General features: G+C 42.1%; 1 protein-coding gene across 1 annotated transcript; it reads left to right on the forward strand.

Moving 5' to 3' along the window:
- Window positions 1-12,740: 12,740 nt before the first annotated feature.
- LOC310986996 (monocyte chemotactic protein 1B-like) lies at window positions 12,741-14,268 on the forward strand. The gene is made up of 3 exons (XM_083973134.1): window positions 12,741-12,907; window positions 13,455-13,572; window positions 13,661-14,268. Exons 1-3 carry the CDS (start codon window positions 12,841-12,843, stop codon window positions 13,773-13,775), a joined length of 300 nt encoding a protein of 99 aa, XP_083829260.1. The 5' UTR covers window positions 12,741-12,840; the 3' UTR covers window positions 13,776-14,268.
- The last annotated feature ends 605 nt before the right edge of the window (window positions 14,269-14,873 follow it).

Below are 14,873 nucleotides of genomic sequence, written 5' to 3' on the forward strand. Positions count from 1 at the left end.
AGATAGATAGAGTCCAGATAGGTAGAGAGAGTCCAGTGGGAACATAGGGCCTAATTCTGAGAAAAATCTTAGAACTGTGGGAACATAACGCTGTGGGAACATAGGCATGGACCCTCCCAAATCATTTCTACGGCTAAATAAGTATTTTTGTAGGCAAATCTGGGGGGTGTGGCGGCGTGGAGTGTCTGGCCGCAGCGGAGCAGCTCCGTGACACTCCTGTGTGACTGACCGCTGCTGAGTGCTTTGGGACGCGGCCCCCGGATCACAGCGCTCGCTGCACGGTGAAAACAGCAGTGATAACGGGCTTTCAGGTCCAAATCTCCAAACCAGAAACGTTTGTAACAGCACCGGAAAAAGTCGCTAGATTTGTCGCTAGTCGCGTGACAAAAAAAAGTCACCAAGAGGGTTTGGAAAGTCGCCAGATTTAACGAGAAAGTCGCCAAGTTGGCAACACGGTGAAGCCGACAGCCGTACAGCACGCTGCACGCTGTCCCCAGAGCAGCATTCAAGGAGACCGACTCAGACAAAACCAAGATCACACAGTTTATAAAAAACATTATGTTTTGATTGTAGTTTAAAACAGTTTTTACATATCAGAGGACTACCATATTCACACACAGGGTACCTGAGAGTGTCTATTATCATAATCTGTAAAAAAAAAAAAACGGTTTTGAAAGTAAAATATGGCCTGGAGCCAGGCACGCGGGAAGATGTTTTAATTAGGGGGGGCTGCCAACTGAATGAATGAGTGACGTCATCGTATTTTTTCTGCTACTGTACCCTAGCGCATCGCACACTACTAGGCTGCTTACTGGCTCCCATAAGTTCTAAGAAATGCTAATTTAAAATGTTTTGTCCATATAAGTAGGCAAACAGTAATCAACACATGACATGACAGACACAAAATTCGTTTTTACGCACTGACACTGTGACTGTCCTTGGTGCTGAATCTGACAAAAGGCCTGAACAAAATTAGCAGCTACGTTGAAGCGCTATCCTTGGTGCTGAGCATGAAAAAACAATCAAATTTACCTCTCTGACATTACAGTCAGGCCCTAAAAAAAACATCAGCAGAAAAACACTAGTCCGGCGAACAGGAAGCGGCCAGCAGAAAAACATTTAAAAAAACAAAACAGCCAGCGGCAAGTGGTAACCAGAAAAACAGAAGTTCCGAGCAAGCGGCGATCACCATGGCCAAGCAACTTCGCATATCTGAAATTAAGAAATAAAAACAAGAAAGCTGCAGCTATTACTGTTATCCAAACTAAATTAAAGGAAGCAAAGATTGTTTAACCTATGATTACGCATTATGTTGCCTTCTTTCCACAGCAAATACATTATTTCCTCTTAACGAATGGTTCAGAGAAATGCCATCTAGTTAAGTTAAATATTTTCACGATAATTTTAGTTATGAAACGTTAGTAACCTCACATGATTTTCAAGATGTGTGTACACACATGCAGGATTTCACACATATAAAATGTGACTGGAATTAATAAACAGACCGTAAATGCACAGTGAGAGTGTTATGAATACAATCAGGTCTTACCTTGATTTACATGGCACCAAACGTGGCCTTGCGTTCTGGTGTGTTCCCGATGAAGCTCCTAACAAGAGATGTCCAGGATGTGGCTGTGTATGTGCATCACAGCCAGATGTGTCAACCTCTTCTTGCATGGTACTTCGCATCCAGGTCTTCAGTCGTCTGAGGGAGGAGAATGATCTCTCAGATGGAGCAGCTGGCACAGGCAGATACAGGCAAAGTTCAATAAAGGCCTCAACCTCCTTAAACAGCCCCGTGGTCTGTGGATGCAGAGCTGAAATAAATTCAGCAACATCTGGGACAGATCTGAAAATGTTGTCCTTGGTCATGTCACTCAGTAAGGTCAGCTCCAGCGCTGCACGAGCAGTGAGACTTTTGCTCTGCAGACTTCGAGCCACTGTAGTGGGGTTGGATGCATGTGTAATTTTTCTCAGTCATTTCAAATTGGTGTTAAAGTTTGGTTTTCACTTCTAAGTTGAAGTTTAGGGTCTATAGAACAATTTGAGTCCGAGTGTCAAACACACAGATAAAAAATGGCCTCTAGGGGGCGTCGCAAAATGTGTAAACTGCTACAACTTTTGATTAGATTAACCAAATTTAACATATGAGGTATGTATGGATTCAGAATTAAAAGGAGAAACTGGTATGCTAAGCATTTGGTGACCAGATTAAAAATAAATACACTTTTATCCCCAAATATTCAATGGACACAAGCGAAATTATGCTTTTTTAAAGATAAAGTCTGAAAATATCCTCACAGTTGCTAAGGAATTTTACTTTTTAATGTTATTTCATTAAGTCAAGACTGTGTGGTGATTAAACTGAAATTGAAATGCTCCTCACTCTTCTATTCTATGCCCTAGGGGGTGCCGCAAAATGTAGTAACAGCCATAAACGTTGTATGTATGGATTTAGGATCAGGAGTCTCAACTTCTTTCAGTCAATCAATCAATCAATCAATCAATCAATCAATCAATCAATCAATCAATCAATCAAGCCATCATTTTATTCACAAGAAATTTTCACAAAAGAACTTTATATCTGGAAGAAAGTAAATCAATAACAATAAGAAGATAAACAATAGTTTTTCTGGCATTCAAAAAATGAACAGAGGACCATAGGGCTAACATTTATTCTGAGAACTTCACTCTACAATGATAACTATTATTTACTTCTTTGATTTATTCTATGTCAGTCTTAGAAGTTCTGACATGTGTACTTGCACAGACGTGTGCACTTTAACTTCGCCTTCATGCACTTGCACCGAGAACTGGCAGGTCGACTTGTACAAGTACTTGTACAACCGCACTTCACATCTAGTTGGAATACGTCTTTGGCAAGTGGTAGCGTAGTCCAAATGGGAAGAGGTTTGCTGTCCTCTTCTTTCCACCCATGGTCAGTGGGGTTGTTGTCAGGCATTGTTGACCTAAATGAATGAATACATAAATGCATGATTTTTTTGTGATTATATAGTACTCAAATCCATACAGGTGCATACTTACATGTGGGCTGTTGTCCAGATGCTTGCTTGGAAGACACTCCTTTTGAGATGTAGATCCAAAGCATCCATTGTTGGGGGGATTCTTTCAACATCCCTCGTCTTCTGTGAGAATAGCCTCATTTGAAGAAGATCAACATCATTCTCCTCATTTGATTCACTGGAGTTTACTGCAACTTCTTTCAGCCTTGGAGAGGTTTGTAATGGAGTCTCAACGATAGTTGCGAACTCCTCTGTCAAGTGTGGAACTTCGTGCATCAATTTGCAGCAGGATCGCTTACCCCTGAACTTGAAAGAAGATGTGCTGTCTGATCCAGTGAATGCGTGGAAGAGAGCCATGGCTTTACATGTTTCTGTGCTCAGTTTTGTGGCGAGAGTGTTCAGGGAGATCATTCTTGATGTCTTTCCAGTTTTGAAGCAGATCCAGATTTCTGCAGTTGCATTCAAAGCCTTGATATGATTGAAATTACTCAGCAGGATTACGACATCTGTGTCTCCAGTATAGACCATCCCAACTGATGCTGTTTGGAGGGCATGGAGAAGATGCACTAGGACATGAGTGTCAGCTTCCTCGTGGTTGCAGCGATCCATTGGAGGACTGTTTCCAACATGGTGGACGCAATCATCTGCTGTTATGAAGACATCTTTGTCATCTGGGAACTGTCAATTTATTACAAGCGCAGTTGACAGGAATGAAAACAGTTCTGTCTTATTATCCTCATTTGCCAGAAATGCCTGCCAATCTCTTGGGACTTTGGCAGTGCCAGAGATGCGTTGTCGGGTACCTGATCCTCGTTTTTCTCTTGTTCCTCCTTTGATTGTCAAAGCACGATACTGGTCCCAGACGATGTCCACTCGTGTTGATCTTTTCAAGTCACGTTGAACTCTTGGGCAGAAGACCTTGTCGATGTAGGACTCAAAGGTCTTCCCTTGGACAGTTGTGCCAGGCAGTGAATGGATAAGTGCTCCACCATCAATGACAATGAAATCATAAAGATCTGGTGCAACTATTTCCTCATTGTCAGATATTCCTCCACTCTTAGGATTTCCCAGGATGTAAAACAACAATCTGACTTGGTACAGGAGTTGAGGGATCCTTTGCATGATAATGCAGGTGGGTATGGAGAAGACTCGTGGCGAAAAAACTCTTCCAAATTCCCGCTCCAGCTTTCCAGCACAATGAAAGCTTTCCCATAAAGCTCTGCATGATGTCTGAAGTGCTGTATTCTCAGTTTAGCAGTCTTCTTGCCTGTTTTCTTCTCATGGAACAACATCAAGTTGTTTCGCTTGATCGGAGCTGTCAGTGGTGTGTCATGTGAGTCCAGCACATTCTTTTTGAAGTTGTTGTACTGCTCTTGTCCCATTGACTCAACTTTAAGGGCCGATGCTGCAGCGGCTGCAAACCCGCACACCTTGTTATCTAATGGCGCATTTCCACTAGCACGGCTCGGCTCGGTACGGCTCGGCTCGGCATGGCTCGGCTCGGTTTGGTTGTGTTTCCATTACAACTGAGTTCCACTAGTACCGCCGTGACATCATTTACACGTCGCCGAGCAACGCTCTAAACTCTGTAAATATATAACTTTAGCAACATTTGAAACATTTTCAGGCGAGAAAGTAGTCGTTTAGATCCCCAACGTGTTGAAAATCTGACAAAATACCAGCTGTTTACAATTTTGTTTCAACGAAGTCGGCGTTACTAAAGCTAGCCGTAGTGAGCAACACACTTCCGGTTATTTTCACAAAATAAAATACCCGTTGCCTTTTATCATAAGGAAAGCCATTACGATAGAATTGGTGCTTTTACTTTGAAAACAGGAAGTGAACCTACCCTCGCTGTAGCTAGCTTTAAACCGCCGTTTTGACTGCTCTCTCGTCCCGTTAACGGCATTTAACCGTTCAATATGCCTTACCGGAGAGTCTTGCCAGCTCTGAGATCGGCCTGGTTCATTGTAAAACATTTATTTATTGATGTAAATGTGGTGTTTTCTGTGCGTACAGACCCCAAGGCAGTGCTGCTCTTCTGTCTAACCACAAACAAACTTCTGCTACAGCCACAATTGTTAGATTTCATCAATGAGACCAACATTTAAGAGTTTAACCAGCCGGTGGTAAACCTCTAAAAGCCATCGGGGAAGTTAATTAGCGGTCTGTTCCCCTCGGGGTGACGGTGGTAGGCTGGCCGGCGGAGCACGTCAGGAGCCGGGCTGCTGCCTCTGTGATGTCGCGGTCGCTGCTCGGACCTGGAGCTTCACACTCGAAAAACATCGGGGCAAACTTCTAAACAGCCGTCGTTTGGATAAACTAACCGCACATGGGGATCTAAACAGTTACTTTCTCGCATGAAAAAATATTAAAACTTAATAAAGTCACGTAATAACAGAGCCAGTCTCAATATTAGAAATTCTCTGGTAATAACAGGCTTCAGGCTTCAGCAGGAACATTTCTGTTGTCGGTCGTCGCTTCCAGTGACGACACTCATCGGCCAATCAGTGGAAGGCAGTCGGCTGACGTCACGTTTTAGTAACGCTTCGGCTCGCTTGGAACCAGGGCTGAGGTGATACCAAAAATGTACCCGGTTGCAGGTACTGCGTGCTAGTGGAAACACGCAATAGCGCGCCGAGCCGTGCCGTACCGAGCCGAACCGTGCTAGTGGAAATGCGCCATAAAGTAACCAGGTCTTTACTGCTCTCCTCAAAGGGATTCCCATTGCTGAGCAACAGCTCCATCAGGTCTTTGGTGTGACGTTGAAAACTCTGCTGTGATGCTGATCCTTCCTCATGATGAGGACGCCATTCGGAGTCATCACTGTCATTTACAGTGGTAAACTCCTCCAGGACACGGCTGATTTCCGGGCCAGTCACCTATTCAGCGTTCCAACATGTCGGGGTTCTCTGTGAGGCCAATTATGCCACCCACTCCTTTCACCCTTTTGTTGGCTTGCTCGTGTGCTTGGTCAATCGGCATAGCTGAAAAACGTTGATTGCTGCGAGTTACCGTCCAATGTCCCTTTTCGAACTCTGCCCGGATACTATCTGGGAGACTTTATAAAGACTGGAAGCCACCGGGCATAGTTATGATGGTCGAGAGCAAAGAACAGAGGAACAAGTTTCTGCAGGGTTGTGACCATGAGTTCGATCTTCCGTTCGCAATGTGCTCGTATGAACATGAAGATACTCTGGTACTTGTACACAAGCAGCCAGAAGGAGAATGTTGGGCTCTCATGGGCAACTCTCTCAACCCAGTCCTCAAGGACCATCTCGGTTCCACTGTCCTCATAGGCTCGCTGTAGAAGGCTGTGGAGTACCACAACAGTAACTTGATGGGCATATCTTGTTGTCATCACATTGGATGCCTTCAGAAATGATGTGGCTGCTGCCACTGAATTCACTAGCCCAGCTTCTTTCAGGGCTTCAGGCCATCCAGATCCACGCAGAAGATCTCCCATGGTACTCCACAAAGCCATTTCAATGTGGAGCCCACCTAACATCACCATAAACTTGTCTTCTCCGAAGATGTCAGGGAAGGTCCTCTGCATTTTTTTTTTTGCAAGGTCATAGAGGGGTTGGTCCACTACCATCACAGGGACTTGTTGTGGGTTGAGGTGCTCAGTGTTTTTTTTCACCAGGTTCATTCCATGGTGAATCATTTCTGGGGTTGCTGCTTTGTCATGAAAAAGTGGCAGGAGGGCCTCAATGCTTTTTTCCGGCTGTCCAACAACATCAGATCGAGCAGCATGGAATGAAGACCACATTGTTGGAGTGCCACTTTCTAAATCAGAATCGACACAGAGGGTGTCATTTACTGCCTTCATCCATGCCTCCTCATGCTGTCTCTCTGCATCATATGAACCTCTCACCACTGGCTGCACAACTTTAACTGGAGGTTGGGTAACAAGATTTCGGCCCACAGGTGGTACAGATGTATACGAATGAGGCAGGATGGGTCCTACTATGCTGCTTTCTCCTGATTTCTTTGAGTTGATTTTCAGACATTCTTGGTGCAACCCAGGCTTCTCTGATGTAGGAAACTGAAATAGTGAAATCCCAGTTCCATGGAAGGATGGGATTGCAGTGCGAGATGTGGGATTATGATCCAAGTTATCAAGGGCTGCAACTGTGAAAATTTGACAGACTATATCTGCATTCTTCCTGGTCTGTTGTGCAATGGCCTGTGCAAAGCAAACTTCCATGCTGAGGACCTTCTCATATGATACTGTGAGTTTTTATTTGTGTAGCAGATTGACTAACTTCTTGCTTCTTGTTTCCGAATGCAAATCAAGGGCAAGGAACACTGCAAGTGGAGGCTCACATTTCAAGTTTGTTGAAAGAGAGGTCATATTTTGCATGGCCACCTGACTCACAGACAGAGTCTGTCTGGAATTATCTTGATCTGTTGAGGATTTGGGTCCTGTGAGGAGATGGCGGAAGAAATACTTCATTTTCTGGGGAACAGACGTCTCTTCACAACACTGGGAAATGAGCCATCAAATTTAAATGGAGTTTCATGATTCAAAACTGCTTTTCTGAGGATTGAAGCTGCCATTAGTAATGTGTGCGCTTCTTCATCTGGTGTTTGTGATGTGTCTGATATCTTCCTAGCAGTTTTCGAACACATAATAAAAACTCTGTCCCTGATACCTTTCTCCTCTGTCAAATCAGGGAAGTTCTTGAGGACTGTTTCTTTTAGGTGTGTCCGGTTCACGATTTTCTGGATACCATATTGTTCCAGTCTCTCAGTCATCATCTCTGTTAGATCTTGCAAAGCAAAGACTCTACTACCCCCGCTAATTTCTTCTTTTATGAATTGTAGCAATTCATTTTCTGCTGTGATTTCAAGGTTTTCACTCACTGTGGTTTGTTTACAAATCACATTGTAACGGCGGTTAAACATTGTGTAGAATTTCAGATGATACTTTGCTTCAATCTCCTTCTGCAAAGAGTGCCAGAATACGATCTTCTCCTAGTTTAACTGCCTTGTCATGTATCTCTTGGGTAAGTGATAATTTCTGGAAAGAATGGTCTACTCAGTACCGGTTCACCCAATACGCACACTACGCACGTTGCGTAGGGCCCTGCAAAATAGCAGAGGCCCCGTTAAAAAAATAAAAAATAACTGACGACGTGACGTGTAGCCTACCGGATTCCCAGTACAGCCTAGCAAGACAGCGTTTAGCACGCCACGATGAAGCGGAGTTATCCCTCGGGGAATTAGGGGGAAGAAACAGCTGACAATGACCTGCAGGAACAGCAGTCAGGTAACTCTCCTCTCCGGGTGGGTGGGAGGGAGGGAGGGACTAGTCCGTGCTTGACCTGCATTAACAGGGCGGTGGGCCCTGGGTGAACCCCGGTCTCTGTGTGCGTCTTGCTGGCTCCTATAATTTTAGTTGTAGTGTAGTTACATCTACACTTATACAAAATGGAAAGCAATGGATAAATATTGACTAAGATTGAATTGTGTTTGCTTGGATAGCCTACATGCAAATATAGATGCAGAATCAAACAAAACTTGTGAAATATTATGACAATGGTGCTAAAAATAATAATAATTATATAATAATAATATTCTTATTATTACATAATTACCTACATTTGAAGTGAAAGTAAAACAAGTGCAGCCAATTTGATGGAGCTGAATTAATAGTAGCTTTATCTAGAGATTTATTTAATGGTGAGTTTTTTCAAACATTAACATGTTTACATTCATTGTTACATTTAGTTTGATTTGATTTGTTCTGAATTTATTCTTAGTTAGACCAACACTGCAATACGTTTAAAGGGGGGATACGTGGAAACACTGGGTGTCAGGTGCGACTGTTGAAAATTTTTGGGGTTCAGTTAGGAGGGCCCCTTAGCAGAATTTTGCCTAGGGCCCCATGGAGGTCTGAACCAGCTCTGGGTCTACTGCATCTGTTTCTTTAGCACAGAAGAGACATAGATTGCGGTTAACAGGTTCTCCAGTCCGACAAGATCTTCTATTTACACCAGGCAATTCCTCACGGGCAGTGCGTTTTTTTTGCGTGTTCAAATGCTGAGGATCTGTAAAGCTGACGACATGATTTGTGTCAGGATGCACGATTCTGCTGCATCAATTCTTCATCTGGAAGATCTACATCTGGGTGGGGAGCCACACCAATAGCTCTAAACTGACTCACAAGGTTGATGATTTCTTTGTAGGCTCCCACTCTACAACTGGCAACTGGATTCGCAAGAGGGCAAACAAGTTGTTCCTCAGTTTCTTTTTGGCACAGAATGCACAACTCCCATTTTCTTGCCTCAGCCATCTCATAAAAACAGAACTCAAGCAGCCCATACCCTGCTTGTTGAACTCCTGTATTTTGTCAACAGGAAAGATAAAATATAATAGTTTTGTCTTTATCTTTTTGTAACCAAATCAAACATAAGTATGTTATGTAAAATAAACAGCTAAAAACCTAAAATTTACACAAGTGCAAGACCCAGTAGACCTATTCATTCCATCCTGCTGCCAGCATTAAAGTTAGCTTTAACTGGTGCTAGCAAAATGACTAATGTTAATGCTAGCTACTGTTTGGATTTATTAGCTACTAGCTGTTGTTGATATTTCACAATTTACCACACATTATTTTTCTGTACAAGTTCATTAAAAACATAACTTAGCATCCAAACGTGTTCATTGTTGTTTTCTTACCTTCAAAATACCAATATTGCCAGAGAGAAATTAGCACAGATGCTTGATTGTCAAATGAATGGAAATGTGTCTGCTAGTCTGCCCTCTTGTGGCAGTAGATGGCATAACTCTACCATAACCTTATTTTTCAAAAATCACAGTATTATGTATATGGATGAAAGTAGCAAAAATAATTAAAAAGTGCAACAATAACAAAAGGCCTGCAAGTTGGGTGCTTCATATCACGTAGGCCAGTCATTCCCAAACTGCGGCCCCCCTCATTGCAAAATGAGCTTCTTCTGGCTTTGGTGAGCCCTGTGAATGCATAAACACACAAGCACACATACATACACACCAGTGGCAGCTGGTGACTGAAAATATAGGGGAGGACAGGAGGAACACCAGTCCATGGCATCATGTTATTTTCTACTAGTTGACTAGCCTACTTATCCCTACTTTCTGATATTCGATGAAAATTAAACAGTAAAACTGACAAGATTTCTTAAAAACAACATAATTTACTGTTTTCAGATTAACACAGGCCTAATGAAAAAGACAGAGCATTTATCATGGATGTGGGATGTAAAAAAAAAAAAAAAAAAAAAAAAGCAGGCCAGTGTTCAACCCCTGTAATTGTCACAGTGGGGATTTCACACCCTCTGATTTAAAAAGGAAAAACTAAAACCATAAAAATCTGTAATTATTAATAACAAAGCAAAGTGTTCCACTCAAATTACACAGATATTTCGCTTTTACCTGAGCTGACATACGGCGGAGAAAAAACAAAACAAAAAAAGTCCTCCAGCTGCTCAGGTCATGTAACTGAAAACTATGAACCATCCCTCTGACTGCTTCTCTCTGATATCTCCGAACAGTTTAACCAGAAATCTGCTGGTATTTCCTTTGAAATCGATGCCAATATTGCAAAAAACTCCATATTTCTTGAGCAGCATCGCTGGGGGGTTGGAGAACTGGACCAACTGGTGTCAATCTTGTGTTCTGGTTGCTGATTGGTAAGGGAGGACCAACAGTAACCAAGGGGAGCGGGGGCTGCGGTGCGGGTCTTAGCGAAGGGTTAATTTGGATCAATCAGCAGCCTCAAATGTGCCTATAAAGTGATTGACAGAAAACCTGACAAGTAACAAAACAATGTGACTTCGCCAGCTCATTGACAGGCCCCTGAACTCGGTAGGCCCCTGGGAGTTCAAACGGAGAAAAATGTCCTTGATGCAGGGGCGCCACTAGGGATTTTGGGCCCCATGAAAATAATCTTTACAGGGCCCCCAACACAGCGGCTAAATTTTTTGATGCTATTTTACATACAATTATGCATTTTAATGGTATTTTTGACTATCATTACCATATTTGTGAAAGAAGAACAACATGACAGTTGACATGTACAGTAGGGGAAGAACTGAGCACTTCCAATACAATGGAATTCATTTTGATTCATTTATTTGCTGCAACACTGATTCTTAAATAGGAAATACACAATGATCAGTAAAATCTGCTGGCCAGAAACCAGGGTCATCAGTCAGATTATCTTCTTCCCTTTCAAATACCTCAACATAATTTGTTTTTCTTCCTGCCTCTTTATCATTATTATTATTATTGTTATTATTTCACCACACACAGCTGCTCACCTCCTTCCTCATGTGGGGGCACTGGGGCTGGTTCAGGGGCAGGGGGAGTTGGGGGCTGACAGACAGCTGCTGCAGCTGCTGCTGGTGCACTTGACTCTGTTCAGAATGAGGCATCATTTTGACAGGGGGGAGGTCGACTAATTGAATAAGAACAGCTTGATAAATGTTTGACTGGATTGATTATTTAACTAAAATAACAGTGAAATGTAAAAATCCAGAGTTTTCTTGAGCTAACATGGTGAGAAAAATGAGCTAGTTTATAGACCACAGACTGGGATAAAGTTAATATTCCATAGCTTTCCACCACAACTAACAAACCCGCCTTTTTTTCTGAAATACTGAATTTCATTTCTTTTCTTTTCGTTTTTGGCTACCTGATTGAGGCATACTGCCGTCTCTGCCTCCTTGCCGCTGTGTGACCGCCGCCGGTGCGCTACCTGCAGGTGATCCAGTCGGACTGAACCATTTTACATAAATAGAGAGGGTGAAGGGGGGGCCCTGCAGGCGTTGATGTTTCCAACACAAATAAAGTTATTGTTACCAGGACATTGAAAATAAAATTATATGTTAGTTAATAACTTAGTGTCATATTATTTTTTCTGTATTATAATTTCATCATTATTAGGGGCCTCTCTGGGCCCCCCTCAATCATGGGCCCCTAGAATCCGTCTCCTTTACCCCCCTTTTCGGCGCCACTGCCAAGATGACGCAGTTCAAATGCCCGTATTAGGAGCACAAAGCAGACTCCCCCAAAGTAATGGGTGACGTCACGGGTGCTACATCCATTCTTTTTACAGTCTATGCTCGTCACCGACCTATAATAATAATTTATAATAATAATAATAATAACTTTATTATGGAGCACCTTTCAAAAGAAACCTGCCTTGTCTGATTCCATTGTCAAGACTGATGAGGGGGATCAGCTTGGTAAGTGTGAAGTGTTTCTACTGTAAGAAGAAGGGGGATATTTTGACTGATTTCCCCTTGTTGCCACTTGGACAGGAGTCGGCTGTGGGCTCAGTGTTGGGCTTTGGAATGGAGGATTTGGATGTGCCTCTGCATAGAGTCCATCTCCAGTCTGACCTATTTACAGGTGATGTAACTGTTGGGGTGTCCCCTGCGTTTCCAGTGTAAAGTGTGGTGTTCTTGATGGGGAACAGTCTGGCTGGGGGTCAAGTTTGGTTACTCCGGAAGTGACACCAGTCCCTACTCACTCTCCTGATAGCACAGAAGTTTCCAACTGTGTTTGCTACCTGTGAATGAGAGAAACTATTTTGGTCAATGTGGAAACCACATACTTCCTCAAATTGTGTTTCGTCACCGTTTATGGTACGGACTTTTTAAGGTTTTTTCCAACTTTGCTGGACTGTATAAATGTAGGGGCATGGTCTGGAGAATACAGCACAGAATCCACTGCTGAGCAGCATCTGAGAGAGCAGGCTGATCCATCTGAAGTGTTATTTTGACCTGTTCTGACTCCGTAAAGGAACACACACACACATCTCAGGATGGCTGCACCTCGTCTCTTTCTGTCCATGTTTGTGCTGATGCTGGCTGTCATCACCCTGAGTGAAGGTAAGAAGGAACAAAATGGTATTATATTATGTATGTTATGTGTGAAATGTGACGCAGTATAATCTCATCTGAAACGATTAGTCAGATTTATGAGTATGATTCAGATTTATATTTTTTGGAACTGATCCGTGTGTAGAAGATGTTACCTTGTCACAACTGCTATACTTTCCTTACCTACCTTAGCAACAAATTATTACTGTGGCTTCAAATAGACAAACAGTCAAATTCAAAGCTAAATATCTACATGTAACATGTCAGTGTGAAGGCTGTGAGGGTCTGGATTATTGGGAGTGTTATTGAGGTTAAGGGGGGAAAGAGCAACACTGGAATGAAAAAAGTCTCCTTCACTTCTGTTATCAAGATGTTAATTTTACAAAATTAAACTGTTAAATCTGTGTTTAAGACAACACAATCTAAATATTGTGTATATATAAATATTAGATGCAGCGTCATTCAGGAAAAGAGGAAATCAAAAAAGGGAACCAAATAAGACAGAGTTGGACAATGTCTATCAAACTGTTGTTAACTTACAGCTGTTTATTTGTAGCTCTGCGTGGCAGCGGACCTAAGAAATGCTGCTTCAGTTTCAATGAGAGGGCGATCGCAAAACAAAGAGTGGTCAGCTACACCAAGACCAGCCAGCGGTGCCCACAGTCGGCCATCTTGTGAGTAGAAAGAAGAATCTGTCACTAACATCACTGCACCTGCATGAAGCCCTGAACCTGATGGTTTTGTGTGTTTGTGTTGGTTCAGGTTTAAGACCGTGATGGGCCGTCAGATCTGTGCCAGACCTTCAGCCATCTGGGTGAAGGACCTTGTCAGCTACCTGGACACCAAAGCTGTCCCAGGACAGACATCCAACCTGTAACCGCAGCAACATCATGAGTCCTCCATGAAGGCTGATGATTTACTGAGTTTTGATGCTGCAGCTTTTCATACTGTATCTTTTTTTTTTTTTTTACTAAGAAGTGTTTGATACAAACGCAGTGTGTTTCTATCACATAGACAGCATGTAGTGTATTATTTCATAATACCGATTGTCCTTGCTGGGATGGGATATTTTTTACATATATACTAGTTAAGGACTTTTCGGCCTTAGAATAAAAAAAGTGTTTGACAAATGCCATTTGTTTAATATCGACCACATATTTATATTTTCTACAATTCTGGATATTTTATTTTGTTATGTGGAACAATCAGTATCTTTGTGCTTCATACAACACTCAGAGTCTGATCAGCACTGTGAAATATTGTTGTGCCGTTATTTGAACTGAGTTACAGAAACTACATGTAAAAGGCAAACGCCAAATGAGTATAAGCTATGGGCTACATCCCTTTTGTACTGAACCACTGAGAGCACTTTGCCTTGTTTTTTTTAAAATTATTATTATGTTGTTGTTGTTATTACTTGGACAAATAAGTAACTCAATTTGACAATAATAATTTATATCTTTATGCTTATGCTGCAAATTTGATTCTTGGATTAAAGCAAGATAAAGAGAGTTTGACTGTGTTGTTCTCTTTCTTAGTCCCAGACATTATGAATGCAGAAATCTGAGATGGAGACATTCATTTATAGCAAAATGCCAGATGCTACAAATGAGCTCAGATCACTACTTTTATCAAATCTAATTAAATCTTTTCAAGATTGAGGTCTTTTCAGTCAAGCAGTGTTCCTCACCTCACACATTGTCAGGACTGAAGTAATGAGTTTAAGATGTCTGAGCCAAAAGCACATTTTTCATAAAGGAACATTAAACTAAGACTCAACTGAGAGGTTTTGTTGCTAAATCCTAACTTGGTTTGATATTATCAGAAACTTATAGCGACATAGGGAAAGCAGCCAACACATTTACCACATTCACCACTCAATGCCTCACTCTGGGTTTTGTTGTTTTTGTTTCTTATTTTAGTTATTTGGTTAGAGATCACTATTAGTTCTTCTACTGAGTTTTGTTTTGGTTTA

This window comes from Trachurus trachurus (assembly GCF_905171665.1).
Source record: "Trachurus trachurus genome assembly, chromosome: 6".
NCBI lineage: Eukaryota > Metazoa > Chordata > Actinopteri > Carangiformes > Carangidae > Trachurus > Trachurus trachurus.

What these genes read in the sequence shown, in the direction of transcription:
- LOC310986996 (XM_083973134.1), top strand. Translation starts at nt 12,841, where the DNA reads ATGGCTGCACCTCGTCTCTTTCTGTCCATGTTTGTGCTGATGCTGGCT. An exon ending in TGTCATCACCCTGAGTGAAG is followed by an intron (nt 12,908 to 13,454) that starts GTAAGAAGGAAC and finishes GTTTATTTGTAG; the next exon opens with CTCTGCGTGGCAGCGGACCT. An exon ending in TGCCCACAGTCGGCCATCTT is followed by an intron (nt 13,573 to 13,660) that starts GTGAGTAGAAAG and finishes GTGTTGGTTCAG; the next exon opens with GTTTAAGACCGTGATGGGCC.